General features: G+C 39.1%; 2 protein-coding genes across 2 annotated transcripts in view; both read right to left on the bottom strand.

The window, feature by feature from the left end:
- The window catches only part of LOC115293542 (UDP-glucuronosyltransferase 3A1-like), a 32549-nt gene extending 17795 nt beyond the window's left edge, over positions 1-14754 (bottom strand). The window contains exons 1-4 of the mRNA XM_029941276.1: positions 14661-14754; positions 14266-14416; positions 6085-6158; positions 4933-5034 (exon numbers count right to left, since the gene is read on the bottom strand). Of these exons, the coding sequence (XP_029797136.1) occupies positions 4933-5034; positions 6085-6158; positions 14266-14416; positions 14661-14754 (421 nt within the window). The remainder of the gene's footprint in view (positions 1-4932; positions 5035-6084; positions 6159-14265; positions 14417-14660) is intronic.
- Positions 14755-22762: 8008 nt separating this feature from the next.
- Positions 22763-23919, bottom strand: part of LOC115293218 (UDP-glucuronosyltransferase 3A1-like) — a 10295-nt gene continuing 9138 nt past the window's right edge. The window contains 1 exon segment of the mRNA XM_029940999.1: positions 22763-23213. Coding sequence (XP_029796859.1) covers positions 22937-23213 — 277 coding nt within the window. The 3' untranslated portion in view covers positions 22763-22936.

Raw genomic sequence — 23919 nt, 5'->3', positions numbered from 1 at the left:
ATAGAAATAAAAAGAAATATAAAATAATTCTATGAACTTTAGTTGCAAAAAAATTTGACATGACATGGACCACTTCTTAGAAAGACATAAACTACCAAAGTTAACTTAAATAAGAAAAAGACATTCTGAAATGACCTATAAAGAGGAAATGTTGTTCCATTGGAGCAAAGTTCTCAGAAAATCCTGCCAAATGAATATCCAAAATATAAATGAAGATTACACATGTGTCTCTACGCACTAAAGAAAATACCCACCCTTAACAAAGATTGTCTTTACCCTCTAGATTTTGAGATATTGCCGATCATGACCAAGACACTAATTCAATTCTCTAAATGCACAAAGCTTCTTTTTTTTTTTAAGTTTACTTATTTTGAGAGACAGAAGGGGAAAAAAAGTGGGAAAGGAGCAGAGTGAGGGTGACAGAGAATACTTATCCACAGAAAAGATCCCAATGAGGGGCTCAAACTTACAGACCATAAGATCATGACCTAAGCCTAAGTCAGATACTTAACCAGCTGAACCACATAGTCAGTCTTTTAAACAAGACATTCAGTGACATTTTCAAGTCCCTCATCAGTTTCAGGCAGCAGGGCTTATAAAATGCCATAATGACTTACTTAAAAATGCTCAAATTGAAATAAATGAGACATGGCATGTTCTGGCCATCAGTCAAACATGAAGGGAAAGGCCCACTCCAGTCCCACTGCTGACCACCTTTAAAAGCCCAAAACCACCCTCCTTTGCCTGTATTTTTGGATCACCTTGGGAGTTCCCTTACTCTCCACTGGAAATGTCATCATATTATTAGTAAACCATTTTATAGCCTCTTGATGTATGTGTAAGGCCATATGTCTCCCAACCGCAAACGTAACTTTGGGGTTGGAAGAGACACGCTGTCTCTCAGATTGGCTGAAACAATTTAGGAAGAAACAATACTAATTCTACCCTAGAAAACTAAAAAGGGAACACAACTCAATTCATTCAGAGACAAGCGTTTCACTGTTCAGAACAAGAGAAAAAAAAAACCATCTCAAGAAAATCACAGAATGATGATCCACATGGACAGAGATATGAAATTTTAAACCAAAATTCAAGCAAACAAAACATAAAATACATAAAAGGAAAATACATCTTGACTAAATGGAATTCACCTTCAGAATACGAGGTTAGTTTAACATTTGAAAATCTATTAGTTACATTCACCATTTTAACAAAATAAACAAAAAAGTCAGATATTCATACTAAAACATGTGGCAAAAATATGAAATCACACTTCATCAAAGTAATATCTGTACTCTTCAAAAGACAGTGCTGAGAGAATGAAAAGAAACATCATGGACTGGGAAAGAATATTTGCAGAGCTTATATCTGGTAAATCACTTATTTCCAAAATATGTATCAAGAACACTGAAGACTCAATAACAACAAAACAAATGACCAGTATTAAAATTGCCAAATTTGACAAACACTTCACCAGTGAACACATATGGTTGACCAATAAGCACATGAAAAAAGGCTTAGAAACATTACTAATAAAGGAAATGCATGTAAACGCCACAATGAAATAAACACCTACACAAGAAAAACTAAATGTAAAAAGATTAGCCATACCATGTACTGACAAAGATGTGGCATCCATGGAAATTGCAGTCACTTCTGGTGAGATGCAGAATGTTAGAGCCACTTTCTTTAATGTTTAGCAATTTCTTCAAAAGTTAAACATGCACCTAGAATATGGTTCAGCCACTGGTCTCCTACCAATTAATCCAGAGAAAACTAGTACCTGTTCATATAAAGGCTTTCACAGATCTCTTCACAAGCAGGTGTATTAGCAATAGCTCAAAACTGGAGATAACACTGGACAACAATGCCCATCAACAGGCAACTAAATAAACACATGGTGGTGGTCCATATATAGAAAATTCTCAACAAGGGGCACCTGGGTGGCAGTCGGTTAAGCGTCAGGCTTTGGCTCAGGTCATGATCTCACGGTTCGTGGGTTCAAGCCCCGCGTTGCGCTCTGTGCTGACATCTCAGAGCCTGGAGCCTGCTTCACATTCTGGGTCTCCCTCTCTCTCTGACCCTCCCCTACTCCCACCTTCTCTCTCTGTCTCTCAAAAATAAATAAAGAACATTAAAAATTTTTTTAAAAAAAGAAAATTCTCAGCAAGAAAATGGAATTAACTGTTCATACACACACTATGAATGATTCTAAAAATAGTTATACTGAGTACAATAAACCAAAATATAACACTACATAATTATGATTCCATTGATTAAAAATCTGTATGATGCAATCTAACACATAGGGACATATTAGGGACTGACTGGCAATGGGAATAGAAACGTTGGAGGCCTCAGAGGAGAGATTGCCAAAGGGCATTAGTAAGCTTCTGGTGAGGAAACAAATATATTTGTCATCTTGATTATGTTGATGGTTTCACAGGTATATACACACACATATGTCAGCATATGTACATGTACAAATATATCAAATTGTGTATTTTAAATATATCCCATTTATTATCTGCCAATATTACTTTAATAGAATGGCTTAAATAATGAACATAAACAACTTCAGTCTGTGGCCACAAGAAAGTGGCAATGCCATATTGAAATTTTCCTGAAACTAAAGAAACCAGACCAAACATATGTTAAAATGGACACCAGGCAGCACAGGACATTCATGGATGGCTGGAGAAAACTTCCAAGATATGTCTCATGGAAGAGGTACTCACACCTGGCCTGGCCATCTCCCTGAGTGGAGCACTGAAGATTAGGGGAAGGACATGGCAGTTAGAATTCATGAGCCAGAATACCAGAATACCAAAAGAGAGCTGTAAAGAGAGAAAGCTTAGGGTTGGAGTCTTTCTGAAAACAGTTCAATGCAAGCATATGAGGAAACTATCCAAGGCACAATAAAGAATGAAATAGAATGATACTCAGGTTTACAGAGCCTATTTTCAAGCCACTACCCAGGGCCTTGATATTTAATGAAGATCTAAAGGAAGTTCCCCAATCACCTAGATAAAGGTACATTCTGACCTGACTCCTATAACTTTCTCTCAGTTGGATTTGAAATTCAGAGGGAAAGTGGCTATATTGCATTAAGCTCTATAAACTCTAGCAATAAGAAATTGACCTTATCTTGATCACAGCAGACTAAGATATTAGGTTTTTTAGCTTCCAGGGCTAAGGTGAGCACTACTGGATAGGTAAAGGGAAGAGAGCATGAGTCCATTCAAAAGCCTGAATTCCAAGACAGAGCTTCCTTGCATTAGCTGCTGATCTGCTCTCCTACCTTCTTACCTAAAGAAAACAGAACCTAACTAGCTGAAAGGGGTAGACTTGTCTGGCCACAGCAATGTCCTTCCAGGCAGAAAGAACGTCTCATGAGTGTAAACAAGTCCCTCAGAAACAATGATGTAAGTGTACAATCCCCTCAGAATAAAGAAGATCTGTCATATGGAGAATGTCTACTTGGTAGACAGAGAAGTATAGCAAGCTCTCCCAGAAAAGAAAAGTCCTCTGTAGGCTGGCACCTTACACTTGTGATTTCAGTGGTTGATCAGAACAGCTCTCATATAAGCATTAGAAACAGTTGCTACTTCAGTATTTCTGATGTCATTTATTTATTAAAGTTGTAAATAAGAACTCTATAATGAAGTTACCCAAACAGGTAATTAATACAAGTTAAAAAGTTTCAATACTGAGTATTGAGTCAGGTCAACAAAAATAATCCAATCACGTGTTTCCTTATTTGCAGACCTCTGCAAAGGTACTGCTGTAGAGAAAAACAAATAATCCATTTCAAAACCTCAAAAATGGTAAATATTACAAGAAACTCTGGACTCTTAAAACCTGGAACCAAGAATAAAACTAAGTGAATCATGAGTTTCCTAAATTGTTTGTAGTTCTGAGTGTGGGTCTGTTTGTTAAAGAGGTAGAGGGTATAAAGGTTTCATCAGTCAGGAACCGCCAAAATGAAATGATCATGTGCTACAGCTACCATGGCTGGCAGTCAAAGCAAATACACAGTCGGCTGACAATTAAAGCAGATACAAAGGGATATGTATAGAAATTCACTGAACAATCTGGAACCCAATCTAAAAGGTGATTACACAGTAACAGAGTCTTAAGTTTATCTTCATAATTTCATACTTTCTCAGACTAGTTTTTCATTTAAAAATGCTTAATTTTGGATTTATTTTTAAATTAAAACTATGCAATTGTGAGTGAGAAAATAAAAGCTTTAAGTTCCAGATCCACCCAACTCTATTATTAAACTGCTGTATGATCTTGAACAAATCGTTGAAGTTCTCTGGGCCTCTGTGTCCTCATCTGTCAACAGAGAATCATTGACAAGATGGATGAGCCTCATCTTAGCTCAAATTCTTTGGATTCAGTAACTCAAGTACTTCTGACATCACTGTGCACAGCTCCTGGGCACCCAGTGACTTCTCAAAATACAGGATCATCACATTGATTGATTCTGATCCAAGGACATGAATAAAAGACATCCTTTAAAAGCTTTCTTAAATTTCAGGCCTCAGAACAGGAATGGAAAGTAACCTATGAAACAGGAAGAGCAGCTCTCCTTATATAACAGAAGCTATAAATCTAGCTGAAGACATATGTTCAAACAAATTAAAACCACACCAGTAGCAGTTATCAAAATGATCAAAAATAATATATGGAGGCCTGCCTGAATTGAAGTGACTAGGTAAAGGGGTAAAACAAGAAGATACAGCATGTGGAGGCCAGAGCTACAGAACCTAATATGATAGCCAGCAGGTAACATAAACATGCATACACTCATTTTTCCCATTGGGTCAATACAACCAGATCTTGAAAGATTATGTGCTTCACAGAACAAACCAAAGACATTGTCTCCCTGGGGTAAAAGAATTCAGTGATTACTAAAAAACATACCTGGGATTAAAAATTCTTCTCCATAAGAAAGCATAGTGACATTATGACCATGATCTTGAAGAATCTCGGATACACGGTCCAGTAGTAAATAATGGCTTCCACCTAAGAACAACACAAAATTTCATTTTTGTAAAGCTGTGAACAGAGGGTCTGAAATTGATGTGACGATAGGGAAATCCATGGCAAGGGGACAGAATGTTGATGGTGAGCAGAGGAAGATGAATTTCTTCAGCCCCATTGATTCACTTATGGTAAGCCCCAGCTGAGATACTTACATCTGGTCTGCCCAAATCTTGACCTGGGGCAATCGTCCATCAATGATTTCCTTATGACTTATGGCTTCCATGTCAGTGTGATGAGCTTCTGTGCTCAGGCCTCAAGGAGTTCCTGATCCTAGGGACATGCTCATTTTAGTTAGGCCTTATGAAGATGCCATGCCCTAAAGTAATAACCGTGCTGGTGGAAATACAGCACACTGCTTCTTTGGAAGTGGGAAGGATTCCCATTGGATAGTCAGTTGACGCTCTTTATGGAATCTTTCTCCTTGGAAATTCATGTTAGAGGGGGACTTATAAACATGGGAACTTAAATATGAGTCCAAGAAATAGCCATTGAAACAGAAAGAGGTAGATCCACCACTTAGAAACAAAATCCTTGAGATTCAAGTGGATCTGGCAGGATTTCAGGGTTCCAAATATATTTGGTAGGATTCCAGGTTTCCAGTTAGGCCTGAAAATTTCTGAACGTGAAATTAAAAAATTTAGGATAACTGTGGCCATTGGGACAGAACAGTAAGATCCTGTGCATGACAGATTTAGGCATCACCTATCCTAAGAAAATTGTGAGATTCTATGAAAAAAGAAGCTTACTCCTAGGGAAAGTACTGGTTTTATCTTGCAATGATTGTCTAAATCCATGCATCATCCAGGGACACTCTCGAGTTTATGGGTCTCAGAGCAGAGAATGACCAATCAGGAAGAAAGAATAGAATTGGCCCACATTAGAAAGTGGGGGTACTTTGGAAGATAAGGACTTCGTGGTGAAGAATGTGGGAATTAGTCTAATTTTTGATTTAAGTTTGTGTTTCCTGAGTTAACACAAATGACATAAAATACAAGCCCCTACCTCCTCAGACTGTTTTCTCTAGCTTACCTTTAACCTGTGCAAGAAATGGGTGCAAGGAGAGGGGAGTTATGATGGCAGAGAAGTAGGAGGGCCTGGACTTCCTTGCCACTCAAACACAGCTCTATTGATGTCAGATCGCTTAGAACACCCAGGAATTCGATCTGCAGAGCAGTCAAAGGGTCTCCACATTTGGAGGGAGACAGCGTGGCAGGATTGAGGTGCCTGGTTGTGACTTGAAGGAGATACAGTGGCAGAGACATTGAGGAAAGAGAACCCCTTCTGTGGAGAGACAAAAGGGAAAGAAAGAGAAAGGGATTATGAAAGTGCACCATCAAGTGAGCACAAGAGCACACTTCTCTGGACAATGTATTGGGGAGCAAGAAGTACTGAGTGTCCCAACTCTTTGTTTACAACAGCCTTGGAGTTGAAATGCAGAGTTTTCAGAGATGTGCAACTTTCTTCAGAGCAGATCCCTGACTCATGCTCTTGGGGAGGAGGAGCCACCCCAAACCGCATAGTGTGGTGTGTAACAATCTCCGGGGTTCACTGCAAAGAACAGTTTCCTTCCCAGAGTAGTTTGGGAAGATTTATTGTCTCCACAAGGACAAATGCCAGCTAAAAGTTCTTCCTCAGCAGAGGGGAGAGCTCTACTCTGGAGGAAGGTAGCATTGCTGCAAGGTGCTGGGTTCTTTAAGACTTCAGATTTTGAATTCCAGCTAAGCACCAAGAAGGTGCGGAACCGTGGAACAGGGCTTGTGACTGCCTTTGCAATTCTGTGGGGTCTGCCTGATTAGATAGGGCTGAGATCCCTGGTCCAGAGATAAGAGATTGGGATGATGCCATTGCCTCCCCAACACCAACACAGTGGGACATTGAAGAGCAGCACAGCAGCTCCCAGTGGAGGCAGGATCCATTGCACTTAACCCCTCCCCGCTGTGCCTGGCAACTGCTTATTTCCTGGAGCAAGACACTGGCTGACCCATCATAGCCAGTCTCTCCTCCAGACCAGCACAGTCACCAGCCCCTGGCACCAACAGACAACTTTTTTTTTTCTTTTTTCTTTGTTTCCTCCCTCTTCTTTTTTTTCTTTTGGATTCAGTTTCATGGTTTCTGATTTTTTTTGTCATTTCTTGCTGTACACACACACACACATATCGCACATATATATCGCACATATATACATATATAACATACATATATATGCATGATATATATTTACTTACTTATCAGGCTTTTAAATTTTTATTCTTGTTCCAATTTTTCTCTTCTACGTTTTTTCTTTATTTTTTCCTACTCTTTCTTTGGAATCAGCCTTTTGCATTTTAATTCGTTTTGGATTTTTAAAAAATTTTTTAATATTATTTACTTTTGACAGAGAGAAAGACAGACTGAGTGGAGGAAGGGCAGAGAGAGGAAGACTCAGAATGTGAAGCAGGCTCCAGGCTCTGAGTTGTCAGCACAGAGCCTGATGTGGGGCTCAAACTCACGAGCTGTGAGATCATGACATGAGCTGAAGTTGGACACTTAATTGACTGAGCCACTCAAGCACCCCTCTTTTTGGATTTCTGTTCTCCAGATTCCTTTTTCAGTTTTTGTGGGATCAAACTTCCCCCATCCTATTTTCCCTAGGGTTACTTCAACTAACAAATCAAAGCACACTGTAAGCAAGGAAGAGCTCTGCAAAGGACGGACCAGTGGGATAGAACAGCCAAAACACAATAGCAGAGTGCCTGTAACATACACTAGCAAAACTTCCTGGAGCACAAGGCTCTGGACAGTGTATGACTCTTTTTTTAATATAAGTACTTTCAGAATACACATAACAGGCTTTTAAATCAACAATAGCCAAAACATGGAAAGAGCCTAAATGTCCATCACCTGATGAGTGGATCAAGAAGATGTGGTATATATATACAATGGAGTATTACATGGCAATGAGAAAGAATGAAATCTGGCCATTTGTAAGAAAGTGGGTGGACCTCGAGGGTGTTATGCTAAGTGAAATAAGCCAGGCGGATAAGGACAGATACCATGTTTGCACTCATAGGTCTAACAGGAGAACAGGAGAAACCTAATGGAGGATCATGGGGACAGGAAGGGGAAAAGAGAGTTGGGGGAGAGAGGGACACAAATCATGAGAGACTATTGAATATTGAAAACTAACCGAGGGTTGAAGGGGGAGGGGGTGGGGAGAAGGGGTGGTAATGGAAGAGGGTACTTGTGGGGAAGAGCACTGGGTGTTGTATGGAAATCAATCTGACAATAAACTATTTTTTTAATGCAAAAGAGAGAAACTTAAGCAAAATGACAAGACAGAGAAATTCTCCTCAAAGAAAAGGTCGACAAGAGATCACACCCAGAGACTTGCTCAAAACAGTTATAAAAAATATATCTGAACAAAACTTAGAACAATAGTCTTAAGACTGATAGCTGGGCATGAAAACAGTATAGAGAGCACCAAAGAAACCCTTGCTTCAGAGATCAAAGACCTAAGAACTAGTCAAGATGAATTTTTTAAATGCTATAACTGAGATGCAAAATACCTAGCTATAGTGACACTGAGGATTAAAGAAGCAGAGGAGAGAAGAGGTGAAATAAAAGATAAAACTATGGAAAATACTAGATCACAAGGATAGAATTTGAGAACTAAGTGATTGAAAGAAACACTATTCAAAGCATAGGAGTCCCAGAAAAAGAAGAGCAAGAAAAAGGGACAGAAGGTTTCTTTGAACAAATTGTAGCTAATCTGGGGAAAGAAACAGGCATCTGAGTCCAAGAGGCACAGAGAACTCCCTTCAAAATCAACAAAAACAGGTCAACCCCACAACATATCATAGTGAAACTTGCAAAATACAAAGATAAAGAGAGAATTCTGAAAGCAGCTAGGAACAAAAGGTCCTTAACCTACACAGGTAGACACATAAAGATCCACTGAAACTTGGCAAGCCAGAATGGAATGGCAGAAAATATTCAATGTGATGAATAGGAAAAATATGTAGCCAAGAATCCTTTATTCAGTGAGGCTGTCATTCAGAATAGAAGAGACAAAGAGCTTCCAAGACAAACATAAACTAAAGGAGTTTGTGACCACTAAACCAGCCCTGCAAGAAATTCTGAGAGGGACTCTGTGAGCAGAAAGCAGCAAAGACTACAAACAACCAGACAACATCACCACAAACACAAAATCTACAGATAACACAATGGCACTAAATTCATATCTTTCAATAAACACTCTGAATGTAAATGTACTAAGTTCCCCAATCAAAAGACATGGGGTAACAGAACGGTTAAAAAAAAAAGATTCATCTATAGTCTGCCAACAAGAGACCCATTTTAGACCTGAAGACATCTGAAGATTGAAAGTGAGGTGATGGAGAACCATCTATCATGCTACTGGATGTCAAAAGAAAGCCAGAGTAGCCATACTTACATCATACAAACAAGACTTTCAAGCAAAGACCATAACCAGAGTTGAAGAAGAGCATTTTATCATAATTATGGGGTCTGTCCAGCAGGAAAAGCTAACAATTGTAAATATTTGTCCCCCAACTTGATAAAACCCAAATATAGAAATCAATTAATCACAAACATGAGTAAACTTATTGATAATAATACCATAATTGTAAGAGATTTTAATACTTGGCCTACAACAATGGACAGATCATCTAAGCAGAAAATCAACAAGGTAACAATGATCCTGAATGACACACTGGAACAGATGGACTTAAAAGATATATTCAGAACATTTCAGCATAAAGCAGCAGAGTACACATCCTTCTTGAGTGCACATGGAACATTTGCCAGAATATTTCACATGTTGGATCACAAATCAGGTTTCAACAGGTACAAAAAGATTGAGATCATACCATGCATATTTTCAGATCACAACGCCATGAAACTTGAAATCAACACTAGAAAAAATTTGGAAAGCCCTCAAATACACTGAGGGTAAGGAACATCCTGCTAAAGAATGAGTGGGTCAACCAGGCAATTAAAAGAAGCAGTTTAAAAATACATGGAAAAAAATGAAAATGAAGACACAACTGTTCAAACCGTTTGGAATGCAGCAAAGGCAGAACTATGAGGAAAATACATTGTAATTCAGGTCTATCACAAGCAGCAATAAAGGTCTCAAATACACAGCCTAACCTTACACCTAAAGGAGTTAGGAAAGGAGCAGCAAATTAAGTCTAAACCAGAAAAAGAAGGGAAAAAATAAAGATTAGAGCAGAATAAACAACATAGAATTTAAAAAAAAAAAAAAAACAGTAGAACAGATCACTGAAACCAAGAGCTGTCTCTTTGAGAAAATAAACAAAATCGAAAAACACCGAGCCAGACCTCTCAAAAAGAAAAGAGAGAGGATCCAAACAGATAAAATCACAAATAAAAGTGGAGTGATCATAACCAACACCACAGAAATACAAACAATTATAAGAGAATACTATGGAAAACTATATGTCAACAAAATGGACAATCTGGAAGAAATGAACAAATTCCTAGACATGCACCCTCTACCAAAACACAAAGATGAAGAAACAGAAAATTGAACAGACTCATAACCAGCAAAGAAATGGAATTGGTTGTCAAAAATCTCCCAACAAATAAGCGTCCTGGGCCAGATGGTTTCCCAGGGCAATTCTAACAGATAGTTAAAGAAGAGTTAATACTTGTTCTCCTCAAACTGTTCCAAAAAATAGACATGTAAGGAAAACTTTCAAACTCATTCCATGAAGCCATCATCACCTTGATTGCAAACCTAGACAAAGACCCCACTAAAAAGGAGAATTACAGACCAATATTCCTGATGAACATGGATGTAAAAATCTCATCAAGATATTAGCAAATTGAATTCAACAGTACATCAAAAGAGTTATTCACCATGATCTGCTGTGATTCACTCCTGGGCTGTAAGACTAGTTAAATATTCACAAACCAATCAACATGATATATCAAATTAATAAAAGAAAGGATAAGAACCAAATGATTCTTTCAAAAGATGCAGAAAAAACATTTGACAAAATGCAGCATCATTTCTTGGAAAAACCCTCAAGAATGTAAGGATAGAAGGAACATACCTTAACATCATAAAAGCCCTACATGAAAGACCCCCTGCTAATACCATCCTCAATGGAGAAAAAAATGAGAGCTTTCTCTCTAAGATCAAAAACAAGATAGGGATGTCCACTCTCACCACTGTTTTTGAACACAGTACTACAAGTCTTAGCCTCAGCAATCAAAAACAAAAAGAAATAAAAGAAGTCCAAATAAGCAAGGAAGAAGTCAATCTTTCACTATTTGCAAATGACATGATACTCTTCATGGAAAACCTGAAGACTCCACCAAAAAACTGCTAGAGCTAATACATTAATTTAGGCAAGATGGAGGATATAAAATCAATGTACAGAAATTAGTTGCATTTTTATACACAATAATGAAGCAGCGGAAAGAGATTTCAAGGAATTGGACCCATTTACAATTGCACCAAAAACCATAAGATACCTAGGAATAAAACTAAGAAAGGTGTGAAATATCTGTATGCTGAAAACTATGGAACACTTATGAAAGAAATTGGAGATGACACAAAGAAAGGGAAAAACATTTCATGCTCATGGATTGAAAGAACAAATATTGTTAAACTGTCAATACTACCCAAATCTACACATTCAGTGCAATCCCTATCAAAATAACACAGGCATTTCTCCCAGAGGTAGAACAAACAATCCTAAAATTTGTATGGAACCACTAAAGACCTAGAATAGCCAAAGTAATGTTGAAAAAGAAAATCAAAGCTGGAGGCATCACAATCCTGGACTCTAACCTGTATTACAAAGCTTAAACTTCAAGACAGTATGGTATTGGCACAAAAACAAACACATAGATCAATGGAATAGGATAGAGAACCTGGAAATGGACCTTCAAATATTTGGCCAACTTATCTTTGACAAAGCAGGAAAGCATATCCAATGGAAAAAAAGACAGTCTCTTTAGCAAATGGTGCTGGGAGAACTGGACAGCAACATGCAGAAGAATAAATGAAACTGGACCGCTTTTTTGCACCATACACAAAAATAAATTCAAAATGGACGAATGACCTAAATGTGACACAAGGAACCATCAATATCCTAGAGGAGAAAACAGGCAGTAACCCTCTGACCTAGGGCACAGCAACTTCTTACTTGACATGTCTTCAGAGCCAAAGGTAATAAAAGCAAGAATGAACTTTTGGAACCTCATCAAGATAAAAAGATTTTACACACAAAGGAAACAGTCAAGAAAACTAAAAGGCAACCAATATAATGGGAGAAGATATTTGTAAATGAGGTATCAGATAAAGATTTAGTATTCAAAATCTATAAAGAACTCATCAAACTCAAAACCCAAAAACAAATAATCCAGTGAAGAAATGGGCAGAAGACACAAATTGACACTTTTCCAAAGACATCCAGATGGCTAACAGACACATGAAAAAATGCCCAACATCATATATCATCAGGGAAATACAAATCAAAACAATGAGATACCACTTCACACCTGTCAGAATGGCTAAAATTAACAACTCAGGATACAACCAATGTTGGTGAGGATGCAAAAAAGGGGAACCATTTTACACTGTTGGTCTGAATGCAAACAGGTGCAGCCGCACTGAATAATAGTATAGAGATTCCTCAAAAAAATTAAAAATAAAACTACCCTGTGATATCACAGATCGTGGGCTCGGGCCCTGCATGGGGATCTATTCTGGTAACTCAGAGCCTGCTTCCGATTCTGTGTCTCCTTCTCCCTTTGCCCTTCCCCTGCTCTCTCTCTCTCTCTCTCAAAAATAAATTTAAAAAAAATGTAAAGATACAGTAAAGCATCGTTGTAGATATTCTCTGTTTAAAAAAATAAAAATAAATAAAAATAGAACTATCCTATGACCCAGCAATTGTACCTAGGAATTTATCCAAAGTATACAAAACTGCTGATTTGAAGAGCCACATGCACCCCAATGTTTATAGCAGCACTATCAATAATTTCCATCGCAAAATTATGTATAGAGCTAAATGTCCATTAACTTATTCACAAATAAAGATAACATGCTATATGTATACCATGTCATACACACACACAGACACAAACACACACAAATGCAATACTAATCAATGATGAAAAAGAATGAAATCTTGCCATTTGCAACAATGTGGATGGAACTAGAGTGTATTAAGCTAAGCAAAAGGAGTCAGAAAAAGACAATTATATGATATCACTTATATGAGGAATTTGAGAAACACAACAGACGAACATAGAGAAAAGGAAGGAAAAATAATATAAAAACAGAGAGGGAGGAAAACTATGAGAGACTCTAAATACAGAGGACAAACAAAACCCTCTAAATACAGAGGGTTTCCAGAGGGGAGGTAGGTGGGGATGTGGATTACGTGGGTAATGGGCTAGAGGGGTACTTTTTGGATTGAGCAGTGGCTGTCATATGTTAGAAATGAATCACTGGGTTCTACTCCTGAAGCCAAAACTGCACTGTATGTTAACTAACTTGAATTTAAAAAGCAAGCTAGCAACCAAGCAAGCAAGAAACAAAGAACAGGGAAAGAGAGAGATGGGAAAAGAGAGAAGAGAGGAAGGAAGGAAGGAAGGAAGGAAGGAAGGAAGGAAGGAAGGAAGGAAGGAAGGAAGGAAGGAAGGGAGGGAGGAAGCAAGGAAGGAAGCGAGGGAGGGAGGGAGGAAGGAAGGAAGGAAGGAAGGAAGGAAGGGAGGAAGGGAGGGAGGGAGGGAGGGAGGGAGGAAAGAAGGGGGAAAGGCTTCCGCAGGGGCAGCCATTCCTGAGGGTCTTGGTGAGCCCAGTGCATTCTGGGGCAGAGGCAGGGCAGGGCAGATCCACTATCCTGTCAAAATGAATTCAAAATAGTCTTCCGAAAAACTCCACCTCTGAAACCTTTTTTTTCCTAATAAATGTCCCTGTTCTCCTTCTGTTCCCTTTGGGGCAAAAGTAAAGGCATCACAACTGGGTTCACAAAAATTAACTGCTTCACTGTCCTTCAAAACCTTCCAGCAGTAAGGGCAAAAGAGAGAGGGGACCAAGAACTTGCCTGGGCCCCCTCCTCTGCCCAATCAGTTCTCCAGGTTTCCCATTAATGAAACAGCCCAGTTAGTGCTGCTGCCCCCAGCAGCCCCTGTCCTTAGCCTCCAAGAGCCTGAAACTGACCTCACTTTCCATTTTCTACTAGCAACTGCTGCACACCCTGACATTTTAAGGATGTGCCTCTGAAAGTCCCTGCCATGCCCTGGAGTGGGCAGCTCATGGTTTCTCGCTCAGCACTAGATTTAAATTCTGATTCAAACAACGTAGAATGGGAAGCACCTCCAGAGTAAATACAAAAAGAGGGAGGGAACCTGCTGTTAGCCCCAAACTAACTTTCCCATCCCAGCAGTAGGGATCCCATTCTACCCCACAGACCTCTCACACCCTCCTTACTCTAGACTGGGACCCTAGCCCTGTCTGTAATGCCACATGGAATGATCCTTTGACCTAAGGCTGTGTGACTGAGCCCTGGCACGTGTGCCTAGGATGTAACCTGGTTCTGATTCTCCAGCTAAGCACTCACCTAGTGCAAATGCAGTCAGAATTTTGGCGGCCTCAGAGAGCAGGAACCCAGGCAGAAAGAAGCCAGCTAGCAGCAGCGCCTGCTGCCGCTCCATGCTCACTCTAGCACCAGCTGCAGACTCCAGCCTGGTGCCCAGAGCCCTATGTTCTGTGACTGTGTCCGCACAGTGACCTTCGTGCCCTGGGGCTCAGGCTGCCCTGGCAGCCAAGGAAATGTGCTGGCAATGAGCTTGGGAAGAGGTAAGAGGTGGAGCCTGTTTTCTCTTCTGTTTGTCACTTCTGGCCCTTCTGCTCCTCCTCCTGGGTGCTTGCTACACAGGCGTTAGGTCCTCACCCTAGCTGACCCAAGGCAGCAGGAAGGAAGGGTTAGTGAGCTCTCCTTAACCCCTCTCTGCCCTTGTAATCACCACACTCTCCCTAGAGAAGATACTCTGACCCAGGAATGATAGAGACCTCAGGATGTCACTTCCAAGATAGGTCCACCTCCAGGTGACTCAGACCCATGTCTAACCTTATTTCAATCCCTCCACTTGTGCAAATAATAGCCTATGTTGTGATATGAATTTTCTGGTGCAGGAGCCAACTCAGGAGTACACGTTGCACTTAGTTATCATGTCTATTTCATCTCCTTTAGTAGAACTGGTTTCTCAAACCTTTATCTTTCATGTCATTGATATTTTAAGAGTTCATGCTGTTTATTTTCTATGAGGGATCCCAAATTGGGTTTGTTTGATGTTTCCTCATTATACTTCAGCTTCCTAGGGAGTTTGGTGGGAATACTCCAAACATGGTGTCAATTCCATCTCAATGAATCTCAAGGGGCAGCACATGATGTCAGATGGTCCAATCACTAGAGGTGATAACGCTATCCCTTATTTAAGGTGGTGTTCATCACAATTCTTGACTGTAAAGCTGACATTTTTGCTTACCCTATAATTAGGAAATAAGATGTTGGGAGACATTTTGGAACTGTGTAAATCTTCTGTTCCAATCAAATTTCACTCACTCATTTTATCATCTGTTTCTTACCTCATGGTGGCCAATTAGTGAATTTTAACTGCATTTTTCTTTAGTTTTTTTTATGTGGCATAGTATTGTTATAGAACCTTTCCCTTTGTCTCTATCTACTCTCATCTATGTATCATCTAGATATTTTCTATCTGTATCAATTTACTATCATTATTTATTCATCTTTCTATATTTATTCAGTGAGCTATTATCTCTTACTATTATCATTTATTGGGTTGCTACTCTGGAAACTCAACCATTTTGGAACTTTATCTTTCTTGCACACAGTTTCCAGACTCCACTCATATTTTTTTGTTTCTGTCTTAAAATCTTCCATTTTCAAAGACACCTAATGGTATTTTTAAAAAATAGATATGGTTTGCAGAAGCGCTCATTACTAATGAGGCACTGCTGCTCATAATCCCTTTTCAGTGGACAGTTATGAAATACATAAATACAGGGATGGCTATAAATATTGTATATCTATATCACCTTGTTTATATACAGTTTGTGAAAAAATGTGTATCCATACTGATACCTTCAATTCCAACACTGCCACAGAGGTGATTTTAATGTCCTTTGTTTCCATGTAAGTAATTCCCCTTCTAAATTTAAGAAACTTCTTTCAAAATCTTTGGTATATTTATGCATTTGCTTAATCGCACTGAAAAAAAGCTTACCATGTACTAATCTATCGACTGTGAAAATCAGCCCTAACCAACAGACTACTCAAAAAATAGATGACTCTAAAATTGGATGTTTGCAGTTCATTTTTTCTTTAGATTGACAAGACATACATTCAAAGTACTGTGTTGAAAATACAATTCCACTCCCTCCTTTTTTTTTGGTACAATGCAATTATGTTACATACTTGAAAACATTTTGAATTCATGTTCCTGTTTGTATTCTATTTTTGTTATAAGTAGAATTTATTTATAAATAATATAAATAGAATTTATTTATAAATAAATTCTCTTCCATTATCGTTGTTATAAATAGAATTTTGTTATGAAAAATAATAACTTGCCTACGAAACCCAAACTATGGAAACACAGAAATCCATAGGCATATTGTTTGTTTCCTTAACCTTCATGCTATTCAAAAGCAGCTTATAAAAATATGTCACATGATTCTGAGTTTTTGTCCTTCTGCTTCTTTTTGCTATGCCATGCAGATATAATTATATCTTTATCCTCTCCCTTTTTCTCTGTACTTAAAAAAAGTGAGCTTACTATATCTTTAGACTGTGTTATTTCTTATTTAACAGATTAGAATTCAGTCAACATTAGTCTAAATTGTCTCGTTGGTTGTAGTTTATAGGTGTCTATGACCCCAATGTGTCCATGGACCAAGCAAGCTTCCTTCCTCAATTTTAATAGATTTTTTAAATGTTAGGAATAGTAGTCGTCTCTCTGTGATGAAAATTATGAATACACTTATTCAACTTTTTTAATGGTATTTTTCTACTTGTGGTGATTACCCATGTAAAAATATTTTACTATTGTCAAATTAGTTAAATTACTTAACTTTTCTTGGTTGCTTCAGGATATTTAATACATATTGAAAGTCATTCCATACACATAGGTCAAGGTCACTCCATAGTAATTCCATACACACACCTTATTTTCAGACTCAGTATGTTGTCATTTCTTTAATATTAAATGTCTACTGTACTGAGAATTTACTTTTAGATATGGATGAGATATTGATCAAATATTGACCTTTTTCTAAAAGATTGTCCAGTCATCTCAGCATTCTTTGTTCAAGCAACCACACAATGTGCCATACAACAAGATAAAAGGAACCCAGTCCCTGATTCTTACGGTCTTGGAATTTCTAAATTGAGAGACACAAGTATGAAGTATTTTTTTAAGCAGTTTATTGTCAAATTGGTTTCCATACAACACCCAGTGCTCTTCCCCACAAGTGCCCTCCTCCATCACCACCACCTCTTTTCCCCCCTCCCCTTTCAACCCTCAGTTCGTTTTCAGCATTCAGTAGTCTCTCAAATTTTGCATCCCTCTCTCTCCCCAACTCTCTTTCCCCCTTCCTCTCCCCATGGTCCTCCATTAGGTTTCTCCTGTTTTCCTGCTAGACCTATGAGTGCAAACATATGGTTTCTGTCCTTCTCTGCCTGATTTATTTCACTCAGCATGACACCCTCAAGGTCCATCCTCTTTGCTTCAAATGGCCATATTTCATTCATCCTCATTGTCATGTAGTACTCCATTGTATATATATATACCACATCTTCTTGATCCATTCATCAGGTGATGGACATTTAGGCTTTTTCCATGATTGGCTATTGTTGACAGTGCTGCTATGAACATTGGGGTACATGTGCTCCTATGCATCAGCACTTCTGTATCCCTTGGGTAAATCCCTAGCAGTGCTATTGCTGGGTCATAAGGGAGTTCTATGGATAGTTTTTTGAGGAACCGCCACACTGCTTTCCAGAGCGGCTGCACCAGTTTACATTGCCACCAACAGTGTAGGAGGGTGCCCATCTCTCCACACCCTCGCCAGAATCTATAGTCTCTTGATTTGTTCATTTTAGCCACTCTGACTGGTGTGAGGTGGTATCTCAGTGTGGTTTTGATTTGTGTTTCCCTGATGATGAGTGATGTTGAGCATCGTTTCATGTGCCTGTAGGCCATCTGGATGTCCTCTTTGAAGAACTGTCTGTTTATGTCTTCTGTCCATTTCTACAAGTGTGAAGTATTTTCAATACAGTAAGAAAAATGCTTCAAAAGAGGATATGCAATGAACTCTGTTAAAATCAAGTGCAGCTACACTAATGTGAACACAATAAAGTTTGGTAGGAAGAACATGTAGAGGCTTTTTGTCCCCACAAGAGCAGAATGGCATTTCTGAGAGAGGACACTGTGGTCACTGATAACAGAGGTACAACATGGCACAATGTGACAAAGATTCCCTTCTCCACCAAACTGTAGTCAGGATCCTCTGAATCCTCTTCTAGACTAAGGTTCTACCCTGGCCTGCTGCCCTGCCCTAGGCCTGCTGAACCCTCTTGCAGCTTAGAATCTGCATCCTCCAAAATGCCCAGTCTGATGCCTTTTACAGACATGAAATCTGTCAGTGTTGGCTGAATCAAATTGTTGAACTGGGTAAAATGCACTCATCTTAAGGACATTCAAAATATGAAATCTGCTTTTCAGAAATAGCTGGTTCCTTAAGTAGAAGTTTGCTTAAGACAACAAGTAATTCCATTTACCCCTTTTTCCACAGATAATTGGTTGACACTTAAACAAATAACCATCTTACAGAGCCTCCACTTAGGATGTGATAAACCAAACAACAGAAAATTGACATTGGGGAAAATCACATTAATAGAGCATTTAGTGTAGCTAGGCACACAAAGAATCAATATGTGATCATGGTTGGAGGTAATGTAGAAACACATAAGTGAAAGAATCACAACATAATGAAAGGAAACATAAATGATAGATTGAACTTCACTTCAGCATCTTAAAAAGTACTTCCAAATATACGTATTTTATATGTAGATCCTTATAGTGTGTTATGTATAGTGTCTTATATGTTTCATGCCCATTAAAGACCAAAAAATAAATATTAGATTTAAATATTTTGCCTGTGATTATCATTTCTCATGTGTTATGTTATAATTATGGGGAGACTTCAAGTCTCACTCACAAAATAAACTTGGATTAAATCTGAGTATGAGAACCTGATCCCTTAATTGGTTTATCATTACTCCTCTGATTCTCCAGGAAGGAATTCCAATTCCTTCACATATATATCTCCTCCTTCATCAAAACAGTACTAGTGCTACTATTTTAGAAATTATTAAAATGTGTTTACATTTATAATTATATTCAAATGCAACAATAATTCATAAATACACCATTTTAAAGGTCAAATTAGAAATACACTTAAAAACATATCTCACACACCGAGATTTTCAAATCAATTTTTAAGTATATTTTCTATAATTGCATTCATTATATGGATATAACATAAATGTCATTCCATTCACCTGTTGATGGGTATGTAGATTTTTCTTATCTGGGGCTATTATAAATAAAGCTCCTCTGAACATTTGTGTACAGATTTTCAGACACATGTTTTCATGAACTTGAGTAAATATCAGAAGTAGAATGGCTGGGTCATTTGGCAAGTGTGTGCCTAACTGAGAAACTGCAGAGTGATCTTCCTATGTCGCTTTATCATTTCACATTCCCCTCAGCAATGGAATGGGGGTGAGCTCCAGTTACTCTGTCCTCTTGCTCACTATTGATATGGTCAGTATTTTTAATTTTAGCCAGCCTACTACACGTTCTGTGATACTGTGGTTTTACTTTGCATTTCTCTAATGACTAATGTTTCCAGTACTTTTCACGTGATTATTGGCCACTTACATATCTTTTCTAGCGAAGGGTGTGTTCAAACTTTTTTCTCCATGGTTGTACCAGTTGTAAGATTTGTTTGGATATTCTAGATATAAGCTCTTTGTCTGAAAAATGTGCTGCAATACCTTCTCCCAGTTTATGGCTTATATACTTATCTTCTCATGCATGTCTCTAGAAGAGTGAAAGTTGGTCATTTTGATAAAATACAATTTATCAAATGTCTTTCTTTTATGATGTGAGCTTGTGGGATCTAAATAATAAATCTACATCAGACTACAATGATTTTCTTTGAGAATGTTCTAGTGTCAGTGTTTACATTTAGGTTGATGATACACTTTGAGTTAATTTTTGTATATGGTGTACAGTAACAGTCAATGTCCTTCTGTGTATGCCATTGAATAAATATCAAAGACCATTCAGATATCAGTTGTTCCAGTACAATTTTCTGAAGAAATTTGTCAGAAAACAACTGAGCATGTCTGGGTGGGTCTATTTCAGAGTTTTCAAGATGCACCTGGCATGGTAGCCAGATACAAATCACAGAGAACTTTTATTCCATACAATGAGATCCAGCAAAAGATCTGAATCAGGGAACGATAAGATCGGCTGTCTCATTATCAAGGCCATGCAGACATTCAGCCTAATGGAGAAGATCTCAGTGGATCTAGACTGGAGGCATCATCCCGCTCACTGGCTCTCTTTGTTCAGATGCGTTGGATGGAGGTGAACCCAGGAAGCACCAGTCACAGACTTGGCACCACTGAGTCGCAAGTGATCAGAGAGGATGATGTGGTGGCAGCGGGAAAGGGAGTCACCAGCTGGAAGCATCATCCTTATGTTTCTTTGTTGATTATGAGGTAAAGAAATCTTGGCTAGTCTTTCTAATCACAGCACAGAGAGAGCTTCAGGTCTGCCTGTCAAGGAACTATGGCTAAAAACAAATTTCAGATATTTCATAAGAATTACAGAAATAGGAGTGACTAGGTGGCCTAGCGGTTGAGAGTTCCACTCTTTTCAGTTCAGGTCCTGATCTCATAGTTCATGGAAACAAGCCCCATGTTGAGCTCTGTGCCTACAGTGCCAAGCTTGCTTGGGATCCTCTCTCTCCCTCTCTTTCTGCCCCTCCCTAGCTTATGTGCTGTCGCTCACTTTCTCTCTCTCTCTCTCTCTCTCTCTCTCTCTCTCTCTCTCAAAATACATAAATAAGCATTTTTAAAAATTTACAGAAATAAAACCTTTAATAACACACACATATACACAAACACACACACACAAGTCTTCATGTGATGTGCTTGGGGCTGTAAGTGACATTGTGCAGCACGAGAACTCACAGAATTTGGTAAACACAAGACACTCACATTCTACCTATAAAATCCTATCATAATTTTGGCAAGCATGGCCCTCTTCCCATTTCTTCAGAGGGTATTGGTAGTAGCTGCTTCGGCCTCCATTTAAATTATTTCAAATGTGGGCACACTCCCAGAATTATTGAGCAATCAAAAGCTATGGATCTGGGGCCATCTCTTATATCTACTGTTTCCTTCACTGTGTTATATCTACAAGGTACCATACTTTTGAAACTTTTAAGGAGTAATTTAATTTAATTTGAAAGAGCCAAAACAAATAAGAGCATAGAACCCTTTAAAAGTAAAATATATTATAAAAGGAATCTTCCACAGAGGAAGCCTGCAGTCTAATAAAGGAGATGCAGAATTCAAAAAAAAAAAAAAAAAAAAAAGAGGGGAGTGAGAGCTGCACACAATAAGATGGAACCAACACACCAGCCCTCACCAAAAAAACAAACAGCAAACAAAGAAAAACCTGGTGGTTAAAACACACTTTTTCTCATGTATGTTGCTAAGAACTGAATGTAATTCCTATATATAGGGGGTTACTCTCTGACACATTCAGGTGGCAGATAGATGCCTGCTAAATCAACAAAATCTTGGGAATGACTATAGTCATTCAACTTGAGGCCAAGAGCCTCATGAGGAGGTTTGGGATATGCACTTAAGGTCACCATGACTACTTTTTTAAGTGTGGAAACTTGAGAAGTAAATTGTGGGAAGTAAAAACCACAGCATCAGCTGTGGCCCAAAGACAAACTCCAGGCCTGACTAGCAAAGGAGGTGCTTTTAGTAGGAGGCTAGGCACAATGACCACAACTGATGTCCCTGGAAGGCCACCCCTGTCTAACTGCAGGACAGTGGTCAGGCTTCCTAAGCTTGGAAGCAAGGTGAGAAGGAAATGCAAGAGAGGAAGACCCAAAATGGAAGAACTGGTCCATCTCTTATGGTCATAACATAAAAAGTGAGGATGGAGAAAGGTAAGAGAGAATGAGAAGTGTCCAGACAGCAAAGTGACGTAAGCAGGGCTACGTGTCTAAGGACAGGGACTGGGGAGGAAGACAAGGCCATCTGCTGCAGTTCTGGGTCTGAGTGAGGAGGCCATTGATGAGAAGCAACTCAAGAAGCTGAGATCAAATTTACAGACACAGAAAGTAGAACTGGGGGTGGCAGGAGCTTGGAGAATGGCAGTCGGGGATGGGGACAAGTTTATGAGTGTTTACTGTTTGATATGCATTAAGTTTGAGTTTCGAATACTAAGAACACTTCTGGGATGAGTGGTAGTGACACTAAAGTCAATGACTGTACATTTAATAGTTAAATAGGAAAATTTTATATAATATATATTTCACCACAAATTTTAAAACAATTGTAAATTATTTCCTAAGAATTTCTATACAGAGGAGGAAATAGCGAGGAGATACTGGGCTCCACCCTAAGGTTCCATGATGAGGAAGATAACAGGGCTGTCCTATGCTGGAGAAAGCCTAGAACCAGTGGCTCCCCTAACCCTCATCAAGGCTGCAACTCCATCAGGTCTTCTTCAGCTTCCTGGCCCCACACAGCCACCTGGCCATTATGCTCAGCAGCTTCCCACCGAGCCACAGGGTGCCCAGGGTGACCACCAGCAGGAACAAGATGACATCCAGCAGGTACTGCTCATACCATGGCTGCTGCAGGCCGTGGGGCTTGAAGTGGGCTGCACCTCCTGTCTGGAGGATGTGGTCGATCCAGCCCACCAGCCTCTAGGCAGGGGTCAAGGGGTGGGAGCGCCTGATGATGCTGGCAGCCACTGCTGCTGACTTGTACCTGTTGGCAGACACAGAGGAGGGATGTTATCCCTGTGGTTTTACAAGTCTTAGAGACTTTGTATCAAACACACACTCTTTCTTCCACATGCACAATAGATTCAATTTCTAGAAAAAGTTGTTGGCGTGGCCTTACCATAGTCTAGCTAGCTTCCAATGAAATATTAAAAGTGGTGCCTTCATGCAAAGATCCATGCCTAGTGTTAAAAGTGCTAAACTATAAAACAACTTTGTTGTAAGGATGAATCTCTACCCAGGAGGCTTATGGTGCACTAAAGGAAAAAGTATACATGAATGTATGGGATATAACATACACCCATCTCAGGATAGATGTCCTGGAGACCTAATAAGATACGCAGTCCATCCTGGTTATCAGATCATTGTGCTGAATGAGAATTTATCTAAGACATCATGGGTCCTTCTACTGACTCAACTGACACGGTTTCATCCCAGCTTACTTTGTGGCAGGCCCTGTGCTAGAGTAAAACAAGAGACACCCTTCTCACCCTAGGGGAGCTTACTCTCTACTTTCTAGTGTGAGGGATGCACAATAAATTAAAACAGAAAGAAATGGGGATGGGGTAGTTACTGATCCTGAGAAGTATTAAGAAGGAAAAATGAATTATAATTGAAGGTAATGGGAGAGGTATGCAGTTAGGACTGTCAGATAAAGACCACCTCTCTGAGGAGAGGACATTGGAGGTTAA

This window comes from Suricata suricatta, chromosome 6, assembly GCF_006229205.1.
Source record: "Suricata suricatta isolate VVHF042 chromosome 6, meerkat_22Aug2017_6uvM2_HiC, whole genome shotgun sequence".
NCBI lineage: Eukaryota > Metazoa > Chordata > Mammalia > Carnivora > Herpestidae > Suricata > Suricata suricatta.
This window is presented reverse-complemented; position numbering and strand designations above follow the sequence as displayed.